Genomic DNA, 27,932 nt, shown 5'->3' with positions numbered 1-27,932 from the left:
CTTGCCCAAGGCCATCGGAGCAAAGTTACATCTGGCTGCTCTCCAAGGAGCTTAAGAACCCGCAGGGGAGCTGCTGGCGGAAGCTTAGCCTGAGGGGAGGCCAATCTTCCTCTAGTCTGGCCACCTCTGCTTAGCAGGATGGTGTGGCACTTCCTTGGGGTGGCAGGGCAAGAGAAGGGTTCGCAAAGGAGGTTCTGGGGCAGACAGGGCCAGACCAAGGCTGAGGGGAGGAGTGCTGAGCAGCTATTCCTGAGTGACCAGCAATTTCTCTGCCTCAGCTCTGCAGCCCTCAGGGCACGCCCAACCTTGCCTGAAACACTGTTATTTTCTTTCTGAGGTGTGGTCTGCAAATCATGGGGTGTTGGGCATCGAGCGAAGGACCAGATCTGGGTGGAAAGGCCACCTGGGCCACTTACTTGGCTTTGGCACTTTGGGCGAGATACTGAGCCTTTGTTCTCCCAAGTTTCTTCATACCGAGCAGGGCAGGTAAGAGACGCTGAGCGGTGCAGGTGAGATGCCTGCCTGCCCAGCGCCAGGCGGCTTCATAAGGGTGCCTGTTATTGCCTCCCCTGCCCTGGGGCTCTCCTTGGCACACTTCCCGGTCACGGTCTTTTATTACTGACAAGAACAGTGATCATCCCTCTACCTGGGAGAGCTTTTCCTGTGACAGAACCCCTGCAAAGCCCCTCTCACAGTGCCCGCCGATGTCGCCATTCCCATTTTTCAGGTGAGAAAGCCAAGGCTCAGAGAGGGGGTGATCATGTCTTGCTTTCTTTCAAGGACAGTTCCTAACCTGCCCCAGCCTGCCTGAATGTCCTCAGGCTCCCTTGGCACTGCCACCATCTGGCTCCTGAGGCAGCTGCCTGTTGCCCACTCTCTAGCCCCCACCTGCAGAGGGACAAGGTGGGTCAGTGAAGACACCTCCCTTCTCCCGCCTCTGCTTTTCTTGCATTCGATACAGTAGGAAATGGGATTCTAAACTCCTCACCTCACACAGACCATCAGAAGTCGTAACAAGCTTCAAAATAAGTCATGATGATGATGATGATGATGATGATGATGGCACCACTTAATCTGTATCGGACTCTATGGCATTCTAAACTGCTTTTTACAGCCCTCCATGATAGTTAGAGCTCACAAGCCTGCGCATTAGGCATCATTCCTTTTGCTGTTGTGCAATTCCCATCTTAAAGTTGGGGAAACTAAGGCCCAGGGAGGTTCAAAGACCTTTACTAGGCTGTGTGCCCAAGCCCTTAGGGAAAGGCTTCCGAAGTGCTGCTTTCCCATACTTGCCCCAGTTTGTCTCTCTCCCCGCTCTGTACTGACATTGGCCTCAATTCTGCCGTGAGCTGCAGGAGCTGTCCCCATTCACGCCAGGACCTGTCACTCGGAGAGCCCCAGATGGAACCCTGCAGTGTGTTTTGATGTAACCCCCTCCCTCTCCCATCTGTCTCCATTTCTTGCTCCCTAAATCCGTCTAAACAGCCTCTCCCCATGCTGAGCAGAGGCCTCCAGGATGGCTCTATTACTTTAGTCTGGGCTAGGAGATCAGTGCGGGTGGGGCCTGGTATTCTCGACTTCTGTGACATCCAGACGCATTACCCCCTCGTTTCGAGGCTGGAAACCAAGAGGTTTCAGACCTGGATATGGCATTCCACTGGTCTCAGGAGGGCGCACGGAGGCATGCAGGTGGGGCAGCAGGGAGGGGCTCCATAGAGTCATTTCCCCTGTTGCTGATATGACAGATTCACCCCTAGAAGGGTCTTTCTGGGTGAGCACTGTGCCTGGCACCCCAGCCTGGGCAGCCTGCAGCCCGGGGCCAGAGCCTCTAGACCTCTGGGTCTCAGCGATGACGGGGGCAGCTGGCCGCTGACCTCTCCAGCTCTTTCTGGCTCTAACACCTGGAGGGGCTGTGACTCACCACGTTCAGGTGGAAGTTCTCTTCAACCCAGGCCTTGGCCTCCTGGAACTCCTCTCTCAGCTCCATGAGGTAGAGGGTGTCGAGGGAGTCAATGACCGTCGCCCCGTGAAGGCCTCCTGCAGCACAGAAGATCAGAGGTGTGACCTGGGGTCATTCTTGTCCTTTCCATCCAGCCACATGAGCCACTCAGCACCCCCTAATGCCTGGGCGGGCTCCAAGGCCAAGGCTGGCCCACGAACAGTCTAGAGAGACTCCAGTCCCACCAGCCTTCAAAGGCAGGCCAAGGACCCAGTGTCGCCCTGGGGCCTGCTTCCTCCTCAGAGCAGTAAAAGCAGGCAGCTGGCGGGAGGAGACTGAGTTCACGGGGTGAGCCCCTTCCCAGACCTGGGGCCACTCATGTCTGCCAGCAGGTCCACCGTCAGTGCCAGTCAGGCACCCACCACTTTTCTGTGACGCTGGGGGTACGGGTGAACTGGCATTTGGCTTAGATAGTCTTAACAAATGTGCCAGTCCTCAGGCTCTTCAATTCCATTCTTTATTTCATTGTAAGAAAACAAAAAACAAAAAACATGAAGCTACTCATCAATATTTATTTAGGAAGGTATTTATTGCAGTGTTATATATAATGGGAAAAAGTTGGAGGGGGGGACACTCCAGGTCCAACAATAGGGGATTCATCATAGAAATTGTGTCTCAGAGATAAAATAAAACACTATGCAGCCATCCACACAGGTGAGACAGACCTGTGTTTATTGGGGAGATATCCATGGGATCTGTGAAGTTAAAAAAAAAAAAGCAGGTTGCAAAAGAAAAAAGTTGAAAGCATAGTATAATTTCTTTACTGTATCTCAAATGTGGATGCATCTGCACAGAACTAAGTCTGGCAGGACATGATACACTGGTTAGCTCCCAGTGCTGGGATTACAAGTGCTTTCTGATGTCTTCACTCATAAATTATGTTTATAATCAAAATTTATTTGTTTAAAAAAAAAGAAAGGAAAAAATGTTTAGGCAAAGAAACCACAGAGATGCACAAAGTGAAGATTTTCAGAGCTATTCTTGCTCTAGGCAGTGAGTACACAGCATGAGCTATGAGGCCTGGCCCCTGCCACTGGGCCCTCAACTCCTGTCCTGGGAGTAGGCTGAGAAAGTTATGCAAAAATGAGTTTTCCATACCAGAAACTAGGCAGAAGAGTGATGAGGAAGACCTCCCCCAGTGGCACAAGCAGAGACTAGAGTGTAGAGGACTGTGAAGGAGGAAGGAGGGAAAAAAGATACATCTGGTGTTTTCTAGAGGGCTTCCTGGAAGAGGTGGCTGCTGCCTCCCATCAACTTCTTACAACTACAGTCATTGCAGGCAGCAGTAATTTCCTTTAGGGACCAGAGGGTAGCTGACGAGATGTAATTGTTCCTTCAATGTCCTCCTTGCTAGGGGCTCAAAGCATTGAGAATCGCAGGTTCCCCAGTGGAACTTCAGAGCTCCCTGACAGCACTGAGCCTCACTCCAGTCTCAAGCACAGCTTTGTGGGCACTCCTGCTCTGAATTAGCATCTATCTCCTTAATTAGTGTTTCCCTAACTGTTCACTTGTATTGACTCTGCAGGCAGAGAATCCTTCAGACACTAAAACACTTAACCACCTTGAAAGTCAGGGCAAGGTCTGAAAAAGGGCACTGCCTGGGAAATGTCTGGAGGGAGATCAGGAAGCAGTTGGGAGAAAGATAAGGCTGGAGGTTAAAGAATCCATTTCCAGAAGGAGGGGAGGGCTGGGGAAGCAAGGGGCTTCTTAATCCAGAGTTACTGTTCTGGGAGCATTTCAGTATGCGGGTTGAAGTGTATTTCTAGAATGTCAACACCTCCTATGCTGAAGGATTTAGTAGGAAAACATACCCAAAGCCAAACAAAGTCTATCCTTTCCTGGTTTATCCCAGCTGTTTCCCCTGCAGGTGTCAAAGGCAAAACATGATTCATGGGAACTCTTTGCCCTCTTGAGGTGCTCGGGCATGGGGACACTAATACGTCACACATGGCAGAACTGAGACATGTCAGGCCACAGAGTGCCAGCTCTGAAGCTAAGATGCCCTGCTGCTATACCACGGGCCCTAAACCTGGGTTTTCTGAGGGCCACGGAGCAGGGCTGGGATGGCCTGAGATTAGACTTTAGAACAAGGGAGGGGCAAAGCCCCAGCCCCGGGCAAGTGTGATGTACTTTCCACGACAAGGGTGCCTTCATTGGTTATTTCTGTGGTCCCTTAGCTCACTTTGAAACACTGGCCTAGCCAGGGAGACGTGGGTTCAAAATGGCTCCATCACATACTTTCAGCTACCCGTGAAAACGATTTCAGATCCAATTGCTGACCCTGCCCCACCCCCACACGGGCGGGAGGCCGATCTGAGTAGAGAAGGCTTGAAGAGAAACCTGTGCTGTGCGCTGTGCATTCTTCAAGGCCAAGGGAGAGGTGGCCCAGAGTATCTGATTTCTAATTCTTGCCCTGGGCTGCCTGGTGTTCTCACCCCATGGGACCTGCGTCCCCTGGGCTGAGCCTGAGCCCAGAGGCCCCAGGGCCTTGGCCGGGCTGGGAGGGCAGCCAAGGCTCCTCGTGACCAGCTCTCCTTCCCAAACCCTCCAGAGGCACCGGCTGAGGAGGCAACTGGCTAAGAGACTCATTGGCAAGGTTCTGCCCCTGCTCTCAGGTTCCTGAATCCTTCTCTTGGTTGATCTCTCACCCTCATACCCACCCACCACACAGCTGGGCTGTGGGCCAGCAAGGCACTTATTGGAAAGCCTTTCATTCCAGGCCAGAGGTTACCCAGCGGCCAGGCTGGGCAGGAGAGAAGGCCCTATCCTGAATTCAACTGTTTGCACCTGTGGCAGCCTGGGCAGCTTTCCGAGGAGAAAAGATACATCCCATTCAGTAAGCAGGCCCATAATTTATATGCAAAGAGCCAACAGGGCACAAAAGTCAGGCAGCCAGCTTGGACTGGGCCCGAGCCTGGGGTGGGTTCCAGGTTGGCCCACTCCCCCAGTTCCAGCTCTGAACCCTTGCTCTTCACAAAGGACCCCTATCCCCCTTTCTGCCAGGCAGGAGGCAGTGAACTGTTAAAAGAATGAAGCTCTGGTTCAAACTCCAGTTTGGGCCAGCAACATATCTGCTCTAAGTGTCGAAGTTCTCATCTGTAAAATGAAGTTAAGGCCACTGGACTAGGGGACTGGGAAGCCACTGCAGGTTTCTGAGCCTGGATAAATGCGTCATATACAAGCTCAGCCCGAACACATCTGATAAAGGTATCTGTACGTGCCTGGCACAGAGCAAGTACTTGACAAATCAGTTCATTGGTTATTTCTGTGGTTCCTTAGCTCACTTTGAAACACTGGCCTAGCCAGGGAGACGTGGGTTCAAAATGGCTCCTCACATACTAGCTGTGTGCCAAGGCAAGTCACTGTAGCTCTCTGAGCATCATGTTCCTCACCTGTAAAGTGGGGATGACAGTAGGACCTACCTCATAAGGCTGCAGGGAGGGTTAAATGTGGGCAGTGGACAGAAAGTACCCAAGGTATGGGGTACATGTGTGCTTAAGCTAATAAATAGAAGTATGGCCCTCCTTGCCCCCAACTGGCCCTGGGCAGCCCCTACACAAAGTGCTCTGGGGTCACCGAAGCCTTTTGACACTCCTGCATACTAGCCTCTTCCCCACCCTGCAAGGCATTGTGGCCATAAGACTGCAATTTGCAAAACCCAAAGCCCAATTTAAAGGAAAAGCATCACATGGGTCCCACCTGTGTCTGCTGCTGAACTCATCACCACCCCTGGTGTGGGACACCTGCCTGGGTGTCTTCCTACCCCCAAGAGCCCTTGCCTCTTCTTCCAGTTCACCCAGTACATTGTTGCCTGACCTACCTGCCTAAAACCAGATCCCACTGCGTCCTTCCACAGCTCAGGAACTTGCAATGGCTTCCCAGTACCCATGTAATAAGGGAGTGAAACCTTTTGGGTTTGACTCCAAAGGATCTGGCTAACCTTATCTCCCATCAAGCTCTGCCTCTTGGACACCTATGGTAAGCTCCTGCCTCCATACTTTGCATATGTGGTCTCCTCTGCCAGGAAAGCTCCTCTGTGTAGCCAGGCATACTCAAAGCCCACACATTCTTCAAAGTCCTCCTCCCTTTGGCAGCCTTCCCTGATTCCACTCAGTCAAACTCCTCCTGCCCAGAAAACTCCTACAGCATTTTCTTGGCCTGCCATTCAGGCACCCACCACTCCCATCCTGAACTGTGAGGCTTTGTCTCCTTGAGGTCAAAGGTGCCCACTGCCTCTCTCACATCCCTTCCCCTTGCCTCCAAGCAATCCCAAAGTCCAGAGCCCCCAACCCAAATGCGCCACCCACCATTCCCTGTGACACTTCTACAAATCGCTAGGAACTGCCTTCCCATCCCACCTTCTCTGGTGGAATTTTAGAGCCCTCCCAGATGCCTCCTTGCCCATGAAGCTGCTGTGATCTCCACCCCATGGGCCGCATGAAGTCTCGCCCTCCCCTGACTCTCCTCCATGATAACTGCTCCCTGGATGTCCCCCCTCTGTCCACCTCCATCTCCAGCACAAGTGCTCCCCCATTCTTACCACACTATAAAGGAATAGTCAATTTACTTGTTCCTGTCCCTCCCTAAAAACAGTGCTCTAGCCTGCATCAGTCGCCTCCAAGCTCAGGGAACATCTGAGGGTGAAAGTGGAATGCGGGGGGGGGGGGGGGGCGGGCATCGCACTTGCTCTGCTGGACCTTGGCCTTCAGGACACTGCTTTTCCTCCTGCTGCTCCTTCTGACCCCGCACCTGCTTCTTTGCAGACTCCTCTGCGGGTTCTTCCTCATCTCTAGACCTGTAAAGATGGGGGGTGCCCAGGGCTCTGATTTGTGCCTTTTCTCTCTTCTGCCCTCCTTCATTCCCTTAATGGTTCTGTGTGGCCTCACAGCTTTAACACATTGTTGACTGGTCACGAAAAAACTCGTGTTTTCAAGTCCAAACACTGTTGGCCAATGACAAGTTAACTTGTGTTTGCACTTGCATTAGCTTACACAATCCTTAAAACTGAGAGTAATACCGGATTTTGTAAACAAAATTTTGTAAATTGTTTCATTTTCATATTTAATTGCAAAAAAATAGCCAGTGATATGGGACAGCTTTTGTATACAGCTGCCGGTCAACAATGTTAACATCCTCCACAGGCTGATGATTCCCAGATCCCAGATCTAAACTCCAGCCAGGACCCTGTCCCCGAACCAACTCACCCACTCCCCACTCACATTTCCATGTAAAGCTCCACGGGCATCTCACACTCAACTTGTCTGGAAGCAAATCCTGCTCTTCCCTCCAAACCTGCTCCTCCTACAGCCTTCCCACCCCGGTTAACGCCAACCTCCTCCTCCCAAGAGCTGTGGCCCCAAACCCCTGACTCACTGCCGCATCCTGTCCTGCTGCAAATCCTGGTGGCTCTATCGTTACTATTTCCAGACTCCGCCCACTTCTCACCTTCTCCTGCTACTAAAGTGCAGGTCATATCATGTGACTTCTCTGCTCAAAACCCTCCCATGGTCCCATCAGACCCGAGGCTGGTTCCCTGGCCCTGGCTTCCTCCCACTAGCCCGGCCTCTCACGTTCCCCTCCAGTTGCGCGCTGCTCCTGAAGCCCTCCAAGCCTGTGCGCCCCCCCCCCCAGGCCTTGGCACATGTGAGCACGTCACCAAAACAACACCCCCTTGACCTTGCCTACCCTCTTTATTTCCCTGCAGCGCCTTTATCCCGGGGATGTTACACATGGATCTGCTTCCCTGTTTACTGTCCTCCCCTGACAGAGCATCAGCTGCTGGAGGAAGAGTTCTGCTGGGTTCACTGCTTTCCTCCACCGCCTACAACACTTTCCAGCCCATCATGGGTTCCAGATAAGTATCTGGGAGCCCAGGGTCCCCGCCCCCTGGGGAAGGCTTTAAGGGGGCTGTGGCTCACTCACATCCCTCGGTGCCTGGCCTCCAGAGGCATTAAAGGTAAATGTGTCGGTTGAACAAATTGCGCTCACTGTGCAGGCATCTGCAGCGACCACGTCCAGGGCAGCGTCACTGCTCGCCGGGCACTGTTGTCCTGTGCAGAGCTCTTTGTCGTGTGTGTGTCAGTCTCTACAGGGACCGGATGCCAGCTTCTGTAACCTCTTCTCTAAGGCCCGCCTGGCCAGGGCCCACCCTGCCCTGCTGGACTGTGGTTTGTTCTCTCCTGGTTCTGCCATATTCCTGACAAGGAGGTTCTTTTTAAAATGTGATTTTATATTAGCAAAGAGAAATGGGTCAGGCTGGGCAACATAAGCTCTCGGAAGAACATTTAGAATGAAAAAAACCATCCAAGGCATAGCCTATTACTGCAGTATCCCTAGAGCCATACACTAATGGTTGCATTTAATTTGATCATATAATCCGCAGAGACTTAATCTGTAAAGAAACAACACAAATGTTTTTCTCAGCTTCCAAAGAAAGCAACGCGGCTGAGTGGCAGGTTGTATTTCCCAAAGATGGCTGCCACATACATCCCACCCCAGAAGAGGAACTCCTCCCAGGGCTCCTCGCCCTTAGCCTGGCTGGGCCTGTGTGACTGCCTGAGACAACAGAATAGAGCAGAAGATCATGGGCTACTTTTCAGGCCCAGACCTAAGAAACTGGCAGTTTCCACTTTCTGTCTCTTGGGATGCTGACTCTTGGAACCAGCCACCATACTGCGGGGAAGCCCACGGTATCCCACAAAGAGAGACCATGTGGAGAGGCCATGTGTATGTTTCCTGACTGACAGCCCACCTGAGCGCCTAGCCAACAGCCAGCATCAGTTCCACACATGTGCATGAAAAGGTGCCATGTCCAGTCACCCTCAGCCTCCAAGCCTTTCCAGCCAAGGGCCCATACACAGTGGCAGAGAGATAAGCTGTCCCTGTTGTGCCCTTTCTGAATTCCTGACTCACCGAATCTGTGAACATAATAAATAAAGTAAGTGTTCTGAGCCACTAAATTTTGGAGTAATTGGTTATGCAGCAGTGGCAAGTGGAATTTTCTGCCACTGGGTTTCTAGGAAGATTAATTAAAGTGATATCCCCGCTCCCTCCGAGTACACTGTTTAAAACCACATCATCTTATATGGGGAGGTCTTCTGGCAGCATGAATTCCTTGTAGGGCTGAGGACCTCTCCATTTCTTTCGGGTCTGGATTTTTGCTTTTTTGTTTTTTCTCCAGTAGAATTTTTCCTGAATCCTCCCACAATGGCTATTTGCTGGGTCACATAAAGTTGTGTTCAGAGGCTATATCCAGGCAAAGGTTTCTTGGAGCCTCTGGAAGGACTAATAATATTTCTTTTAGGAACTATTCCTGGAACCCAAGACAATGCTCTTACTAGAGGCTGATTAATAAAAAATGATCAGATCTAACCATGTCATTGCCCTTTTTAAAAGCTGTCAATGCCTCTTCTCCAAGTTCAAAATCCTGGGCACAGCATGCGGGGTGCCTGTGGTCCATGCCTTGGCAACCTCTTAGGCCTCACCTCCCCACTGCTCTCTCTGCATGTGATGCTCTACCCACATCAGAACACTAGCAGCTCCCCCAAAACTCCTGAGTGTGCCAACGTGAACCCCTATGCCTGCATGCCTTCCTCTTCTGAGTTGGCTTGGTAAATACTCATCGCTCTGGCCTTGGCTCAAATGTTGAGTCTTCTCCCAAGATGTCCCTGAGCCACCAAGCAAATCTGATCACCCCTCTTTGCAAGCCCGTTCTGCTCTGCTGCAGGTGGCTCTGTCACAGCCCTGCCCACATTACATCATACATCTGTGCTTACATGCCTGTGAGTCGCAGGGGTCAGTGGCTGGATCTGAGTCTTCCCAGTGGCCCCAGCATCCATCCCCAGGCCAGGCACAGAGAAGGTAGGAACAAATAACTGTTGAATGAATGAACAGCTGGTGGCAATGCCCACAGAGCTTTCCTAGAGACCTCCAAATACTTTACAAGGCCTCTTGGCCTCAGACACACCACACGCAGCGGTGGTCGGCTTTCCAAGGAAAACTGTTGGGGGGACAAGATGGGTGGCCGCAGACATCAGGGCCCTGGTGGAACTAACGGCGTCCTCCACCCCTCCCAAACAGGTGCCACGCTCTGCTGCATGGCCAGCTGGAGAATGCTTGCCGTGGTCCACTGCTGCATGAGTTCACTGTGATGAATGGCCGGACATGGCTCATTGAACCAGTCTACTGGACAGGGCTCTGTTGGCAAATTGGGTTTGTTTTTAAAATGTTAATGGTTTATTGTATGTTTTTAAATTAGAGCTAAGGGTGCTGCCTGACCTGGAAACTTGTATTTAAAAACTCTGACAGCGCTGTGGATCAAGCTCTGCACTGCCTTTTATCTCAGAACATCTCTAAGAGAAGATAAGGGAAATGGAGAAACTGGAGCCCAGGATGCTGCAGTGATTTTCCAAAGTTACACAGAGGCTCAGCAAGCAGCTCAGGGCAGAGCTGTAACCAGATACCACCTTTGGGATCACTGGACGTTGTAAGTGTGGTTCTAATCCCAGCTTTGTCCCTCCCCAGGTGAGTAATCTTGGGTAACTGACTTGACCTCTCTGGGCCTCAGAAAAATGGGACAGTGTGGTCTTTTTTTAGAACGGTGTGGCCAGTTCAGACAAATGTATACAAAGAGCATTCAGCAGGCACTCAATATAAGAGAATTTGATATACCCAGCACACAGTAGGTGCTCAATGTATGGGGCTGTCATCATAAGGCTCAGTTCTAGCAGAGGAAGCCACACCAGGGCTGGCAAAGGCAAGGATCGTTTGCAGATCCTTGGCTCAGCAGGGAGTCCTTGTGCCAGGCAGGCAGGAGGTGTGAGCCACCAGGAAGACAAGACCAAGCTAGGTAGGCACTGTGGCATTTTTAACACACTTCTTGCCTCACTGGGGACAAGAGCAAAAGCCAAGGCCCTTAGCTGCTCACCCCAGAAGACACGAAAATAAAACTGCTGCCTTCAGCAGCTCCTGAGGGCAGACCCAGAGTCGCTCCGTACTCTGGCTTCTACCTAGCTTTTACCTCCCTATAAATCAGATGATTGCCCAGTACTCTCTCTCTACCTCCGTGGGAGGGGTAAACATCCCTGGCCCATCACCCTTGGTCTTGTCCGTGTAACTTGCTTTGGCCTTATGTTGGGTGGGGAATTAAACTCTGTCACTGACTTCAGGCTTGGCCATGAGACTTGCCAATGGGATTAGTGGACATGATCTGAGCAGAGGTTTGAAATACACTTGCATGGCTGGGCTTGCCCTGCTGCATCCCTGCTTTTCATCATGAGAAGGACAAGTCTCAAAAGGCCATTGGTCCAAGAAGGATGAGACATAGGTGAAGCAGACCTGGACCCCACTGGGCAGAGCCTAGATAAACCAAACTCCAGCCTCTCTGCGGTCAAACAAGAAATAAATGCCCACTACTGCCTGCCACTCACTGTGGGGTAATTTGTTACCTGAGTTATTTTGGAAACAGCTGACTGATATAATGCCCTTCCAGCCCTATTTCTTAATAGTCTTTTCATGTTTTAAATACTGTAGCTAGACCACTGATTCTACGTGGTCCACTCTTTCTAGCCTTGCAGCCCTTATTCAAGCTGTTCCCTCTGCTTCAAATGCCCTTCTCTAACCCAAAATGTCCCCACACATGTCCCAATCCACACATCTAGTTTAAGTCCTAGAGAAAATGCTGCTTCTTTAATAACCATGAAGATATCTCTGATTCTCCCATCTAGACCTGAGGGCTTCCTTCTCTGAGTTCTTTTATTAAAAGAACTGGTTTTCAACATTCACACAGTAATCTGGGTCATTCCTGTGACATTTCAAGCCCATCCCAGGCAGTGAGTGTCTTCGGGACTGAGTATAGGTTCTCTAAGCCAGCACAGGCCCTGCAGAGGCCAGGTGGTGTTGGGATCTGCTGAAGGAAGGGCTGCACACCCTCCTCCCACTGCCTCATAACTAGACGAGGAGGCCTCCCTGATTGCCAGGCCCCTTGCCAGAGGCGGCTCCTATAGGGGGTGAGGTACTGGGGGCAGAGATCAACTCCAAGGTCCTGGCCCAGGGCAGACACCCCACAAAGGTTTGCTTGTAGAATATGAAATTCTCCTAACACTGCCTTTGTGCCAAGCATGATGCTACATGTGTCACACACATCTTGCTTTTTACACCTCATGACAACTCTATTATTGTCCCTCTTTTATAGATGAAGATTGAGGCAAGACTTGAGTCACTTGCTCGAGATTTATTCACCCAAAAACATATTTTTGAGTGCGCAGGGTGTGCCTCGTGCTGGAGCACAGTGGGGAACTGACAGTCCTGGTCTCTACCCTCAAAGGGCTGCTGGTCTACTTGGGGACAGAGACACCAATCAGGTGTCACACAGATGACATCAGGTGTCACACAGATGACATCTGGTGACAAAGTAATGTGTATGATAAAGGGAAAGAGAGGAAGCAGTAGCCAAGGCTGGGGGTGGGGGCGGCAGCACTGCCTCCTGAAGGAAGCACAGGAAGAGAGAGGGGCCGAGAGCACGTCAGGCAGAACACACAGCAAATAGAACTGCGTGGGGTGGGGAAGTCTGGACATGGATATGGAGCAGAGAGGAGTCACGGGTAGAGAGCAGAGGGCACGCAGTGGGCGGTAAGGATGTGGGGGCTGTAGGGATGGCTTAGAAGCTTGTTCTGACTGCTGTTTTAAAACGATCTTCTGGCTGCTGCGTGAAGAGTGGCCCGGTGATAATTCAGGGAACTGTGGAACTGGGTTGGTGGGTGCCCACTAGTGACTTATGGAGGGAAGGAAGGAGGCAGGAAGCATCTGGGCCTGTGCACTGAGGCCTCTTGAAGGCAACTGTTTACCAGTCCAGGAACAAGAAGAACTAACTCACAGCAGAGGGCACATCAGCCAGTTGCCTCATCTCAGCCCTATCGGGGGAGATTCCAGCTGTCCTCTGGTGGCACCAGGGCCACCCAGGCCCAGAGGCACAGCACCACAATGCCAGCTTGGATATACAGTGTGGCCATACAGAGCTATGCATTGATCATGGCAAAAACAGTCTACGGGCCAGAGCCAAGAGGCGCAGATGCGTGGCTCTGATATCGAGAAGAATGATGATTATTGGAAAGGGGAAAAGAAAGGAAATCAAAGAGGCCCTATTCAACCCAAGAAACAAAGAGATGTCAGAGGCAGTACTGGGAGGACCTGGTACAGAACTGAGCCCCAGCAGAGGGTCCTTCTAGTCACTGGGATGGCCGAGCCGCAGGGAATGGGACAGCAGTGAGGGCTGAGCCCTGGAGCCACATTTCCTAGCTGCCTCAGTTTCCTCATCTGTATCTTGCAGAACGAGTCTGAGGGTTAGAAATCACATAGTGGGTGCAGCAGCTGCCCCACAGCAGGCCTCAGCACATGTGACAGCATCAGCTATCAGCCTGTGTGGGGACAGACACCACGCTGCAGAGCACTCCACAGGCAGCACCTCTTTTAAGCCTCCCAACAGCCCTATAAGGAGGGTGTAATTAGTGTCCCTGTTTTACAGATGGAGAAACTGAGGCTTAAAGAGGTCATGTAAATTTCCCACAGTTGGAGAATAGGATTTAACTCAGGCCGTCTGCCGGGAGGCTCTGCGTCTCACTGCTGTGACATCCCACTCCTGTGCAATAGGTGGGAACTTGGCCTCAGAGGGCCTGGCAGTACCTCCTACGCAGGGGGCCACGGCCCTCAGCAGCAGGCACCACCTGAGAAGAGGTGGGTGTCTCTTCCTGCAGGAGCCCGGCCCATGACACAAACAGACCAGCCGAGCACCACTCCCTCGGACAGATTTTTATTTCCTACAGAGAATGGGGTAGGAAGTTATTCTGGAGTTGGGTAGACACAGCACAAAATCTTACCTTGGCTATTCCTAGCTATGTGACCTCTAGTTAGCTATTTTACCCACGCGAGCCTCAACGTCCTCATCTGTGAAATGGGGCTAATGCCAGAGAATGCATAATACTAGAAAGACTGGCACTAGAAGGTGCATAGTGAAGGTTTTTTTTTTTTCTTTCCTTTAAATATACAGTATTCCCTCACTTATCGCAGGTTTTACACTCTAGACTGCCCCCCCCCGCCCCGTGAAGTGGGAACCTTACATTTATTCTACACTCTTAAACCTACATAACTTTAACAACATACATATACAGTACCGCAAAATCCCGTGATATAGTGAAAAATCCGCAATAAGTAACTAAATATAACATTTTTTAAAAATCTTGCGATACAGTGAGGCCGCGATAAGTGAACCATGATATAGAGGGGGACTACTGTAAATGGGCTGCTGGGGGTACCTGTGAAGTCACTTTTGATTCAGTTTAATGATTTTTTTTAGAGGCAGCAAGCAGTAAGAGTGGTTCTGATCAAAATGTTCAAGTCTTGCTTTGCATATCGCCAGCTGTGTGAGCACAACCAAGTAATTTAACCTCTCTGAACCACGAGCCTGCATCTGTCAAAAGAGACTGATAATACCCACCTTGAAGGTGCGGGTGGCTTGGATGCGGCACAGAGTCTGGCAGAAAGGAGGAAGAATAGGTGGAAGGGTCTGTGCATGGGCTGACCAGGGAGAGGGCCTCTACCTGACTTGCTACGCCCACCAACTCCTCAGCCCGTGGGTCAGCCCTGAGCATGCTTCCTGGGTGAGAAATGCCTCTGTTTTAGGTCTCAGGGCCAAAGCAATTCACAAATGCAGCAAACATGTCACAGTCCAGGAGACAGCTCTCTCTGCTTCAGAGAAAACACACAGTTCAATTTCCTGAAGATCGAACCCCAGAAGCCTTTCAAGGTTTTCCCAGCGAGAGCAGTTCTCGGAACTCAGGAGGCACCGCCCTCATGTGACTGAATAATTAGAGCCCCGAGTATTTGTCATTCTCAGCAAAGGTTTGTGAGGACGACTCAGAAAAAAACAGAATCTGATTTTGGCATCCCAGTGTTCAGAAATTTATGGTAATCCATTTGTGTCAATCCACAGAAGGCACTGCTCAAGTCATTAAAAAGCCATCGTACTTAATCATGCCCAGAAAAGACCGATCCGTGCCTCTCAGATCATTTTCAAATCATTTCAGGTTAACTTTCAAAAACTGACAGGCAAGCAGGGAGGGGATTATGACAGATGATAATCTGAGGAGTTTGTGGTTCTGGTTTCAGGAGGGTGAGGGATTGATTTGAGAGAAAATCACCACCCAGGCCTTGGCGTGGTGGTGGTGGAAGGGGACAGTGGTGAGGAAGAAGATTCCAGGATGGATCAGCTGTGACTTCTGCCCTTGAGGAGTCTGCCGCTGCTTTCTCGGAAAAACAGCAAATTCATAGTAAATGATTCAGTAAATGAACAGTATGATGTATTGTGACAGGTGCTGATGATAAAAGGCAGACGTTTACCCAGTGGTTTAGTCTCAGCTGTGAGCACACAAACCTGGGTTTTGGAATTTGTCTTTGCCCCTCTCTAGCTGTGTGACCTGACAAGTTTCTGTATCTCTCAGAGGCTCGTCTATAAGATGGGATGCCCATCTAGGCCTGGGAAGTTATGAATGAGTTAATTCTTACAAAGCCTTTCATGCAATGCCCGGTACATAGCAAGCCCTCATTCAATGCTGGCTAAGCAGCTAACTCTGCTGAAGGAGGCCTCATAGATGACCTTTGATTTAAATCAGGAAGGACAAGGAGTTTGTAGGTGGGAGAGCTGGAAGAACATTCCAGCAAAGGGCCTGCGTCAAGACACTGGTCAGGGAGGAGGAGTACAGGATATGTGGGAAGAGGGACGAGGGAGGCTAAGTTGGAGTCCTCCTGTGAAGGTCTGGGAGCGCCAGGCTAAGGCGCACAGACATTACTGAGAGGGCCACGGGGAGTCATGGAGGTGCATTAGCGGGGCCAAGCCTGTGAGCAGCCGTGTGGATCAGAAGCTAATTGAGGAGTAACGGGGTGGCTGTAGAGAACAAGGTTGCGATCCCGGCTCCGCAGAGGATCAGGGACATCTGTGTCCTCTCCCAGGTCTCAGTCCATGTTGGGGCTTTGTTGACTCCTAAGTGACCGCCCCCCCCGTCAAACTCTGACCCAGGGTGCCCAGCGTTTGTCCAAGGAAAATGCCCTTTGCTGTGGCAGAGCTGTTGTGGGGAAACCGCGGCTCAGTCCAGAGCTGCATTCCCCCCCTCTCTGCATTGACGTGGGGTTGTATGATCAAGTTCTGGCCAGCGGAATGAGGGCATAAGTTACACACACCTCTCTGAGGCCTGATCCAGCAGCACCAGCTATGAGATCCATAGCCTGAAGATGATGGTGCCTCCGTCATCGTGGGTCCCTGAGTGACCTCGAGAAGCAGACTCCCTTTTGCTCCCAACAATTGGGCAAAAAAGAAACGTCTGTTTTCTCAATCCATTGAGCTCTCTGGGATTAACTGTTACAGCCCCTAGCATTGTCTTAAATAAATACACCTGCTCAACGGAATGATCTTGGCCATGTTATTTCACCCGAGCCTCATCTTCTCTAACGCATATTTATTTCTGTGAAAGCTCCAAACAGCAAATGTGAGCGATGCTTTACAAGCAGGGAAGTACTACAGAGACGCCATTCATCGCAGGGTTATAGGCTTAGGTCTCTCTGAGAGCCTGAAGCAGAGGAGACTGCCCAGCCCCTGTTAAGGCAGGGGGAGTGCAGCCCACGGCTGAGAGAAGCAAGGGGTCGAGATCCACCAGCAGATTCTGACCCAGACTGGAAACCCTCACGCCAGGCTTTAGTTCTGCCCCTCCACAGGGATGCTCTCCATTTAACTGAGTCCTGTGGGGGAGGAGGCTGTGGCCTGGCTTCCATCTCTCCGTGGCTCCCCTGGGAGCTTCCCTGATAACTTGTTCCAGCCTCTCACAACTCATTAACAGGAAATTGCATGCCCTGCCAGGAAGATGCACGCCTGATTTTTCAGACATGTCAGGTAGACACTGTTATCAAAACTTTATCTTGTCTCTGCACAGCCCCCACATTCTCCTGCTCTGGTGCCCTCGTGCCAGGCTCGGTGCTCAGGGCACACACTCGCTGCCTTTGGAGATTTCAGCACCTTGCGTGGTTGAGTTAGTCTGGTGGGGAGCAGGGGCTCAGGATGGAAGCCCGCATTGGTGGCGAGGCTCCCCCTGTACCCCATTCCAAAGTAGTCCCACACTCCCAGCCCAGGACTGGTGCTGAGACCCCGTAGGAAGACGGAGGAAGACCTGAGCAATGTGTAATGTGCTGAGCTGACTCTGGCCATCGGCATCTTTAAGAGGACCCTGGCCGTTATGTGTCCTTTTGCTGAGGGGGTTTCCTCTTCCACATCCCGGGGGCAGGGAGAGGAGAATGCCCAATCCCCAGTCTCTGAAGCCCGAAGTCCGGGGCAAGGCCACATTGTCCTACACGCACGGCCCCACTACCCTGTTCTCGCTGGGCAGGCGCAGACACTGGCCTCTTCACCTCCCGTGCTTGCTCCGCTTTGCCCACTGCCTTGCCTGCCAGCTCTGGCTGGGAGTTTTGAGGAGCTCCCAAGGCACCTGACAGAATAAGGACCATCAACATGGGGACGAGGCTCTAAGCAATGACGACAAAAAGCATCTGTCTCCACAGTCTTTTCACACACAACAATGCACTGCTTGATCCTCATACCCACCCAAGGGGTGCGATCACCCTTATTTCACTATGGAGGAAACTGAGGCTCATAGAAATTAAATGACTGGTGCCCAAGGTCACCGACAGCTAGTCCACTAGGCAGTAATCTGAGCCGGGTCCAGCAGGGCCACTTGTTTAGCACATCCTACACGCCAACCACTAAATTGAGCATTTAATTCTTAATCTTCATAACAACTGTACAGCACAGCAAATTATATTATCTCTGTTTCCAGATGACAGAGAAGTTAAGCAATCTGTCCAAGGTTACACAGCAAGTAAGCACGAACCATGGCCTTTTAATGGCTAGAGTGCGGTTGCTCTCTTCCTAGGCTAATTGCCTCACCAGTGAGAAGGATCCTACCCAGAGAAGGCAGGGAAAGAGACCACAAGCTCCTATCAAGCAAAATATAAAACTGCACACGTGCTGGTCGCCATGCCATTAAAACCTTGAGTGTGCAAGGGTCAGATGGGCTGGATATGGTAATCAGTGAGTGTGTGTCTCTGAGGCGGCGCCTGGAACCTATGTTGTTAGCTCATGGTCTCTCTTGGTTGAATTTCTCTTGGTAAGGATGGCTAAGGGTTAAGGTGAATAGGAACGAAGTGGGCACAGGTGTGGTGGCTCAACCTTCCCTTGTTCCTGGTGGCAGGGGGTCCTCCCTCCCTCTCCCCAGGTGCAGGAGCCACCTGGCCAGGTAATCTCTCCACCCCACTACATTCCAGACAGGTTTCAGTCTCAGGCAGAGATCAAAGAAAACCAGTGACCACTCCTCTGGAAATGTACAGCTTTTGAAAAAGTGAACACTTGCAGGAGAGGGGCTGAAGCAGCAGCTATAACCCAAGCAATGTTAGAGAGGCCCCCAAGTATGCCTCCCCCTCCACCGTCGCAGATGCCAAGGACAAGGAGTTGGTCTCCAATTACCTTCTAAAAGGTACTTTGTGATCTCATCCCTGCCCACCTGGGCAGCTCATTACCCACCTTTCATTTCATGTTACAGTCACACTCAATTCAACATACCATACTGCCACGCCTTAGCCCAGGCTCTACCTTCTGCTCAGAATGCCCTCCCTTCCCCTGCCCTCCTATATGTCAGCTCTAGAGTGCACATCTGTTGTTCTTAATTGCCGTGAATCCATCCCCCACCTTTCAGATTGTTCAAAGCATTCCTAAAAAGTCAAACATCTTATTACACTTCTGTTAAACACTTTAAAAGGCAAAGTGGGGTATGGAAAGGGAGGACCAGGAAGGGGAGAGAGCAACTAAAAAGTGTGAGTCGAGGGCCCAAAGACACACCGCACACCTGCTCTAGCCTGCCTCTGTAACAGCTCCGGGGCTGTCACAGTGCCGGGCCTTTGCACGTGCTGTGCCCGCTACCTGCACTGCAATTCTGCTCCCCACTGCACGGGAAGCTCTGGCTCATCCTTCAAGACCCAGTTTGACAAAGCTCCAGGGGTAGAGCCAGCAGCTCATCCTTTGGATTCCCCACACTCTGTGCCTCATGATTACATGTGAGTCCTTCTCTCTTGGAGAAGAACTCTTCGGGGGCAAGGGACATGGCTAATTCACCTTTGCATCTCCAGCATCATAGAAATGCCTCATAAATGAGTGAATGAATGAGCCTCCTGCTAATATCCTAAGAGGCCTAATTCCCCACTTCCTGCCGGGCCTTCCCTTTCCAGTCAGGAGAGGGACAAACTGGACCTTTGTCTCCAAACCCCACTGGTATTGACCAGAGTTGGGCTTTAATGGTACTCTGACAAAGAGCAGCACCCACGCTCCTTTTCCTTGGCTAATTACATTTCCCAATTGAAACGCTTCTCTCTGTGCTGCTGTTAAAGACATGATTAGTTTCCAGAATGGATTCAAAAGAAGTGAGAAGCAAGAAAATAATTAAGCCAATTTTTGATTGAATCAAGTAATTAAGCAAATTAAATTGGTTGCCAGTGATCTATAGCCCCAGTCCAAGCCTGGAGAGTGGATTTCTCTATCAGAGAGATAATTGCTGATTGTTTTAGAGATGGAGAGCATTTCTTCCTAGTAGTAAGTAAAGAAGTGACTCAACTGAATATAAATCAGAGTGGCAGGACCCTGGTTACCTTGGGCAAAGTGTTCTGGGTTTAGTAGGAGAAAGTTGGGGGGTGGTTGCTTTGTCCCAGAGCCATGCCTGGGCACCCATGGGTAGACAGGCAGAGTAAGTAGCCCCAGTTCATCATCCCTCCCCGTGTCCATACCCTGTGCCTCTCGGAGCAGGGTGTCCTGCCCTGTCCTCTTACTCTGGGCTCAGCCACATGGCTAACTTTAGCCAATGATAGCCAATGGGACATAAGCAGAGGCTTGAGAAGCACTGGCTTTCTGCCCCTTTGCCATCACCATGAGAACACACCTGGACTCGTCGGCAGCCGTCCGTCTCGAGAGACGATGGTGTAGCTTCTTAAGAGTCTATCTGCACCGCCGAGAATGGCTGTGCAGTCCGACTCGGGAGTGACACGGTATCTGTCTCCTCCCGTGTTGAATCGACTCTTGCGATGACGCTGGAGTGTCCTCTCCAGTGAAGCTGAAGCTACAGAGCCTGGGCAGGGTGATATGGAGGGTCTGCTGTTGCCCATGCAGCAGACCCCCCCCCTCTTCGCAGCTGAAGGATCCAAGGGAAAGACGGAGTCAATACAGCTTGGCTTCAGGTGCGCCGCAGGAGTTGCCGGTGTTGACTACAACGTCAAACCGCCTTAGGGACTCCGGCTCCGGATTTTCTGTCGGGGTTTACTCCCTTAGCCTTTCCCCTAAAGAGGTATGCCGCAAGGCAGTGGAGGTTTTTTGGAGTCAGAATTTTCCTTCTCTGATGTGCCCTGACTGGAAGATCGAACCAGCGACACTTAGCTCGCAGGCCGACGCTCAATCCACTGAGCCAAACCAGCCAGGGTAAACACCTGGACTAGGCTGCTGAAAATGAGACCTGGGGAGGAGAGCTGTGCTGCCCAGCTGTCCCAGCCAAAGGACAGCCCACAGTTAGCTGCCCCCAGACATGAGGGTGAGCCCATTCCAGATCAGCAGAGTCACTTCGCCAACCCAGCCTGGAGCAGGTGAACCATGAAGACTCCCACGCTAAATTAACACTTACTGTTGTAAGTTGTGAGGTTTGTGGGTGTTCACTATGCCATATCCCCGTGATAACAGATAAATGATGCAGTCTCCCTTAGCCTGAGCTGGCCCATTCTTCAGCGGCAGCCCTGAGAAGGTACATGGTACTCCCAGCCACGCATCACTTAGAACCTTGGCATTTGAACAGTAAATCCTTACACAAAAGTTCATCTGATCCTCACAAAGGCTTTTGCGAAGTAGTCAGGATAGGGATCATTTGCCCCGCTCTACAGATAATGATGAGGCTCAGGAAATCAAGTAATTGGAAGAGCAAGAGATTGAGGTTAAAGAGAATGTGTTGAATAAATGCATTAGCTTCTAGTTTCTCCCAGAAACTCCGCTAAAACAACAGTATGCAATTTTATTTTTAAAGGCATTAACCACAAGGACAAAGCACACAGGGGAAACACAACAGCTACAAAGCCTTGGCAGCTGGAAAGGAGAAAGATGTGTAGTACTGACTTAGGAAAGCCAACAAAGAATCTGAGCCACGATACTGAAAGCAAATAAGCACTCAGGTCTACGTATTTTGTTATAGCAGCCTGAGCTAACTAATACATACAAGATAGACTATGTGCTTGCTCTCTGGGGGTAGGGCCTAGACTCTCCTGTTTACCACCATATCCTATGCACCCAGCTCCAGAAGGCTTGTGGTAGGATCTCAAGTGTTTGCTGAAGGAAGAATGAAAAGCTGATGTAGCAGAAGCCTGAGGTTTTAAAGGTCAGCATCCACCCATCCTTGTTAACAGGTCCCCAAGTTGCCATCTGGAGTACTTCCTCACCTCCCTCACTCCCAGTCCATGCCCTCCTTGTCAGACTGTCTAAACACTCAGCAGTTGGAATAAGCATGTGACCCAGACCTCAGCCAACCCATACCTTTCATCTCTCTGGACATAAGAATTAGTTAGGGACAGACAGAGCCATGGGCCTAATTAAAGCTTGTCAGGCGAGTCTTAGGACTTCAATTGAAACAAACAAGAAAGTGGTACTAGCACTTTTACACCTAAAATAGCTGTAGCCAAATTGTTATTGTAACTGTACAGAAACTTCATTTCTTTAATAGGAACTTTTCACCTTCCTTTCCTTTTGGTTCAAACTGGCCTCATCCAGCACCCTGACTCACCCAGCTGCCTCTGCTTTGCAGGTCTACTTCCTTAATTATTATGCCCTCAGGATAACGAGGTTCTGGTCAGCATCAAATAATCTTAGGAACAAAGCCTTAGGTCTGTTGACTACAGGGACAGTTTCAGTCAAACTAGAGATAATATCTAGGTCTCATTTGTGTTTTTGCTCCAGACCCAGAAAAGCAGAAGGACCCCACTGACCACACTCTCATGAAACCAGACAAAGTGATGCCATGGCTGACATCAGGACCAGATGCAATGAACCCTCTACTCCAGCACCAAACAATCAGTAGAGACCACAACCCTGACCATGACTCTAACTCCCTTAGTCACCATGATTCATGATTTTTCCCCTATATATCTCATCCCCTGGAAGCCATTAGGGAGCCAGGTCTTTGAGCACGAGCTCACCTGTGACTCCAGACTTGGTGCCATTTCCTTAAAAATAAACCTTTCCTTTCTAGGTTGCAAACTACTGTTTGCGTTTGATTGGGCTTTGATGCCCATAGGTGAACGAACCTCTTTAGTTTGATAACATTATCAAGGAAGAACCAATCTGAGAATGAGGCCAACCCAGAGAAGCAGAGCACAGAGACAGAGAAACTGAGTCTGGTGACTTAATTTGATGCCTGGATCAAGTCTGTGCCTAGTGGTTTCAAGTAAGTGATCTAGTAAATTCCTTTTGGGCTTAAGCCAAATGGGCTTCAGTCTTCGTCATTTGCAACCCAGAGAATGCACACTGACACAGCTGACCGTGAGGGTTCATGTCACCCTTAAAATATGTCATGATGGGGTCAGTGTTGCCATCTAATATAGGTGCCAGGGCCCCACTGGGTTGTTGCATTAACTCTACTTCCTTTCGAGCGTAACTGACTCTGAACTCAAACAAGACCTCCTTGATTCTACATGGTATGTGACACTGTAAACCAGCCTCACATTATCGGCATTGCAAAAATGCCCCAGTAAAAATACAGGCGTCTAAAATGTTAATCTGGGAATTAGTGGACATTTATCTTCTTTTGGATCGGTATAATTTCCTCCCATTTTTTAAATCTGTTTTCTGAGCCACCTCGTTTATCTAAGCTTTCAAAAGCTCATGCAAAACACATAATGCAGTTCAGCTACAAAAATCAATACTTGAGAACACGTTTTTACCAGATTGCTACAGAAAGTCTCCTACTGCTTTTCAGAGGCCTGACTACCCAAGTTTTTATTCATGAATAAGAGCCTGAATAGTTTCACTTATAAACAAAGCTTTTCCCTAATTTTCAAATCAAGGAAAAGACATAATTAAAAAACACGTTCTTTTTTATTTTTGAAGGGACGGAGTTTTATATTAGTTTGGACGTCAAACAACCCTCACCTCCCGGCAAACACCAAGGACAACTGACTGACTTTAATTAAAGACCATTTACCCTGGAAATGGTTGCTTGCCAGCAATTTGTACCTAAGATACACATTTGCAGACGAATGGATTGCAGTCCTTAGATGCTCTCAAATGGCAGAAGAAGCAGTGATGTGCCCTCCTCACTTCCTTACTCTGAAAAATTCTATTAAGAGAATAATTTGAACGGACTCTCTGCTACTCTGCATTTTAAAATGTGATCTACTGCAGTGCCTCCAACACTTTTTCTCCTTTTAAAAATGAGTGATATTTACAGAAAAATGCCAGCTGGGTGTCTGTTTGAGGAGGGCCTGTAGGAAAGGCGATTTCTAACTCCCTCCGAAGCCCCAATTGCTTGCAAGAGCATGAGTAACCAACCTGCAGCCTGGGGTTGCAGCTGCGAATAGCAGACAGACAGTCTTGGAGCACAGAAGGATACTAATCAAGTGCACACGCTGGCTCTGGACACCTTGTTCTATTTTTCTATTTCCTGGCTGCGCAGTGCTGGAGGGGTTTGGACCGGGCCAACTACAGAGCCATGGAGTTTAAATAGAACTGTTGGGCCCTAAGGCTTCCTAATTCACATGTGGTCTGAAAAGAGGCCTGTGGGTCTGCCTCGGCACTTGGCTGAAGGATGCCGAAACTACAGGGAGGTTTCTGGTGTAGTGGTAAAACAGCCCCTGTGGTGCCTTGTCGGGACCCGTGGACACCCGTGCCTGCCGCATTACAATGATTCACACGTCTGGGATCCTGAAGGGCTCGGGTGCCTTGGGAGCAGGAGCTAGTCTGTCTCCTCAGGGCTCAGCACATTCCCTGGCGCACCAATGGGCTCAGTCAATGCAGAGCGAGCGACTGATGAAGCATCTTCTTTAGTTCTGTCCATTTAGAGCTGAGCTCAGTACCAACAGGGGCTGGGAACCTGGTCAGTTCATCCCAGATCCAGAAAAGGCATATCTAGCCCTGGTCTGAGACGATGGGAATCTGACTTCTTTCCTTCACGCTGATCCATAAGCTATTTGATTTTAGACAGTGTGGAGTAGGAAGGAATCTGAGTGTGGTGCGTTGAAAAAATATTCCTGTTTTTCTACCCCTTCTGGTATCCACGCCTTCGAAAATGTGACTCAGCAGCTGCTCCCATCAAAACATGAAATCTACCTCCTTACCCCGAGGTCTAGGCTGGCCTTTTAACTTGCTTGACCAACAGAATGTGAGGGAAATGAGCGTGCCAGTTCTGAGAGCTTCTTGAGAGACTGTGCATGCTTCCACCTGTCTCTGCCATGAGAAGTTGCTACATACAGCAAAGCTGGTCATCTAACCAAGGTCATCCTAGGCCAACGGGTCCCCAGGTAACCTACCAGCTGACTGCAGACACACGAGTTAGCACAGCCAAGACCCACACACTCATGAGAAATATTAAATGGTTTTTCTTTTAAGTCAGTGTTTCAAGATAGTTTGTTACACAGCAATAGCTAGCTGATATACTGTGTTCAGCATTCCAAATAAGTGGGTACCCTGAGGCCTGGACAAGGGAGAGACCATCCCTAAAATCACATCTACCAATGAGAAGCCAAATATGGGAATCACTCACCCAGGGCCCTTTCAACTATACTGAACACTGATCTTATTTCAAGAACCTTTTTTTCATCTCTGTAAGTCATCAGTCCTCAGGTTCTGAATTAAAAAGCAGGAGCAGGTACATGAAGGTCACCGAGCAGTCATAAAGAGGCAAAGTATATGCCATTAGTTGCCAGCTTGCTACCTCTGCAGTTCTAGAATTGTGATCCTAGAAAGCCACCGGGTACCCACATATTGTAACCATGTGTTCTGCCATAAACCTCATGGCCTTTTCCAACTTTGTTTAAAAAATTATGTAAATCAGTAAGATTTTTTAATATTAATATAGGGTGGGGCAAAAGTAGGTTGATAGTTGTTCATATGGAAAATAATACAATTATTAAGAAATAGGAATACAAGATTAAACTCTGTGTTTCATGTACTTACAACTGTAAACCTACTTTTGCCCCATCCTGTAGTCATCTACAGAAAAAGCTTAACATAGCACTTGGCACAAGGAAATGTCCAATGCTAGCTATTATTATTTTAATTTTCTCCCCCCACGAATTAAAAAATAATCCTCACCTGAGGATATATTTATTGATTTTGAGAGAGAGAGAGAGAGAGAGAGAGAGAGAGAGAGATCAATGTGAGAACCCTTAATCAGTTGCCTTCCATATGCACCCCCATGGGGGATCAAACTAGTAACCTAGGTATGTGCCCTGACTGGGGACTGAACCTTCTCGGGACTGAACCCACAACCTTTTCATGTATAGGATGACACTGTAACTTAGCCACCAGCCAGGGCTCCCACAATTTATTTTAAACCTCTGGCACCTGCTACCATTTGTCAGCCCTCAGGCAAAATGAACAAATAATAATGGACACAGCTAATATTTACCGAGTGCCTGTGTAGGCTAGGCCTTTTATATGCATCACTGCACTTCATCTTCACTACATTTCTGTGAGAGAGCAGCCCTGTCTTACAGATGAGGAAACCAAGGCCCAGTGAGATGAATTTGCCCAAGGTTAGTAAAGCTGGGAAGTGATGGAGCAGGATTCCCACCCCGGCTGTATGATGCAAGCTCATGGGAGCAGAGACCATAATTATTCACCTCGGTTCTCTCTAGTGCTTAGCCTAGAGTGGGGACTGAAAAAAAGTGCAGAATGTGCTTAGCCTAGAGTGGGGACTGAAAAAAAGTGCAGAATGAATGAATAAATGAATAAATGAATAAATAAATAAATTTCAAGGGGTTCAAAAAATATAGTGTTTCCCCACACCAGAAAGGCTAAAATTAAAACGACTAACAATATTAAGGCATTAGGGAGGATGTGGAGCCAGTAGAACTCTCATGTACTGTCTCCTCCATCCCCCATCAGATCCTGGGCTCTAGTGCTTGAAAGGACATTTATTGTAACCAAGAGGGCAGGGCAGCAACCACGTGTGGTTGATTAACACAACTGAAAAGTCCTTACTGAGCCATGGTTAAGAGCACAGACTTTAAAGCTGGATAGTTAGGGTGAACAAGATATACCTGTGAGCCTCTAGGGCGTTAGTTTGATCCAGCTCTGTTGCTTTCCACAGGATTCATTCATTGCTTCTATAGACTTTATTGAGCACCTACTATATGCCAGCACTGAGACTCTGGAGCTGCTACTGTTAATGACTGCAAAACAAGTGGGTGGGCCTATTGGACTTTTCTAAACTCATCAGCCTGCTTGGTCTTTGGTCACGTCTTCTATAGGTCTCCGAGTGTCCCTTCTCTTTGAGAGCAGGAAATGTCAACTACAATCCAAACCTCACCAGCCTAGCAATGACCAAAGCAGCAGAAACTGCCATCCATACCTGCCTTAAGTTTCTCAAGTAGGAAAACCTGTTCCCTCCTTGCAACATGGAAGCCTAGGGATTGTCCCTGTTTAAGGGTGCTATAATGGTCTAGATCTTTGTGTCCCCTCAAATTTCATATGTTGAAATTCTAACTCCCAATGTGATGGTATTAGGAGGTAAGGCCTTTTGGAGGTCATTAGGTCATGAGGGTAGACCTTCATGAATGGGATTAGTGCCCTTATAAAAGGGAGCCCAGAGAGCTTTCTCGCCCCTTCGGCGACATGAGCACACGGTGAGAGGAGATGGCGAGTTACAAACCAAGAAGCCAGTTCTCAAGTAGGCAGTGCGTCTGTTGGTACTTTGATCCTAGACTTCCCAGCCTCCAGAATTGTAAGAAATGTGTTTGTTCTTTAAGCCACTCAGTCCTTGGTATTTTTATTACAGCAGCCCCAGCTTTCTAGGACAGGGGCTCTTCGGTAGGGCAAGATGATCTTCCAGCCCCCCCAGAGCCCTCCCTTGCTCAGTCCCCTGGGGTTACTCAGTTCAGTAGGTCCCAGGCTCCTGCATGGCAATGGACATTGGCTGTGTTTCATCTGGGCAGATCCGTGGATTCCCGGCTCCTGCGCTCAGGAAGATGCAAGTGCCCAGGCCCCAGTTTGAGTAAGAAATTCTTCAGGGACTTGCTGAAATACTTTCCAAGACAGTGGCCCTTTGGTACTGACTTGGAATTGAACTCACCACCACCTTTGGTTCTAAGATCACATGTATAGTTGTCTAACATTCTATATTTTAAAAACACTGTCATATGATTCTTCTGGTTTAATCCTTCTAACTGTAACCCTTTGAGGCTGAGGCTGGACAGAGTTAGAAAACAGTCTCCCATTTTAGAGATGAAGAAACTGAGGTCTGAAGGTAAATTCCTTAGGATCACATAGTTCTCCTGCCTGGCTCAGTCCAGCACTCTTTTTGCTAAAGTATCTCCTGTTCTCTCATAAAGAAGGCTGGGTGGGGAGCAGAGAGACAGGGAGAGAGGGGATTAGTACTACAGTGTGCCCAGCACCACATTAGGTACCTTTGTGTTTCCCCTTAGCCTGATCAGGTGAGAAGGTACTTCGCTCATTTCACAGATGAGGAAACAAATCCAGGGAAGCAAGTGATTTGCCCGATGCAATAACAGTAACAACTGTTAAAGCAAAATGCAAACCTAGGTTTTGAATCTCTAGAAACAGAGCTAATAAGAGTGCCGGTCTGGCGAGCGACAAGAAATTAGC

At 49.5% G+C, this 27,932-nt stretch overlaps 2 protein-coding genes across 2 annotated transcripts in view; both read right to left on the bottom strand.

Annotated features, from left to right (window-relative positions):
* Window positions 1-2,032, bottom strand: part of LOC150014382 (mannosyl-oligosaccharide 1,2-alpha-mannosidase IC) — a 33,184-nt gene extending 31,152 nt beyond the window's left edge. Inside the window, exon 1 of the mRNA XM_090268820.1 lies at window positions 1,922-2,032. Coding sequence (XP_090124946.1) covers window positions 1,922-1,987 — 66 coding nt within the window. The 5' untranslated portion in view covers window positions 1,988-2,032. The remainder of the gene's footprint in view (window positions 1-1,921) is intronic.
* A 531-nt stretch (window positions 2,033-2,563) lies between these two features.
* The window catches only part of LOC150014381 (mannosyl-oligosaccharide 1,2-alpha-mannosidase IC-like), a 95,725-nt gene continuing 70,356 nt past the window's right edge, over window positions 2,564-27,932 (bottom strand). The window contains exon 3 of the mRNA XM_090268821.1: window positions 2,564-2,694. Coding sequence (XP_090124947.1) covers window positions 2,615-2,694 — 80 coding nt within the window. The 3' untranslated portion in view covers window positions 2,564-2,614. The remainder of the gene's footprint in view (window positions 2,695-27,932) is intronic.

Source organism: Furipterus horrens, unplaced genomic scaffold, assembly GCF_987537825.1.
Source record: "Furipterus horrens unplaced genomic scaffold, mFurHor1.1.pri manual_scaffold_3, whole genome shotgun sequence".
NCBI lineage: Eukaryota > Metazoa > Chordata > Mammalia > Chiroptera > Furipteridae > Furipterus > Furipterus horrens.
This window is presented reverse-complemented; position numbering and strand designations above follow the sequence as displayed.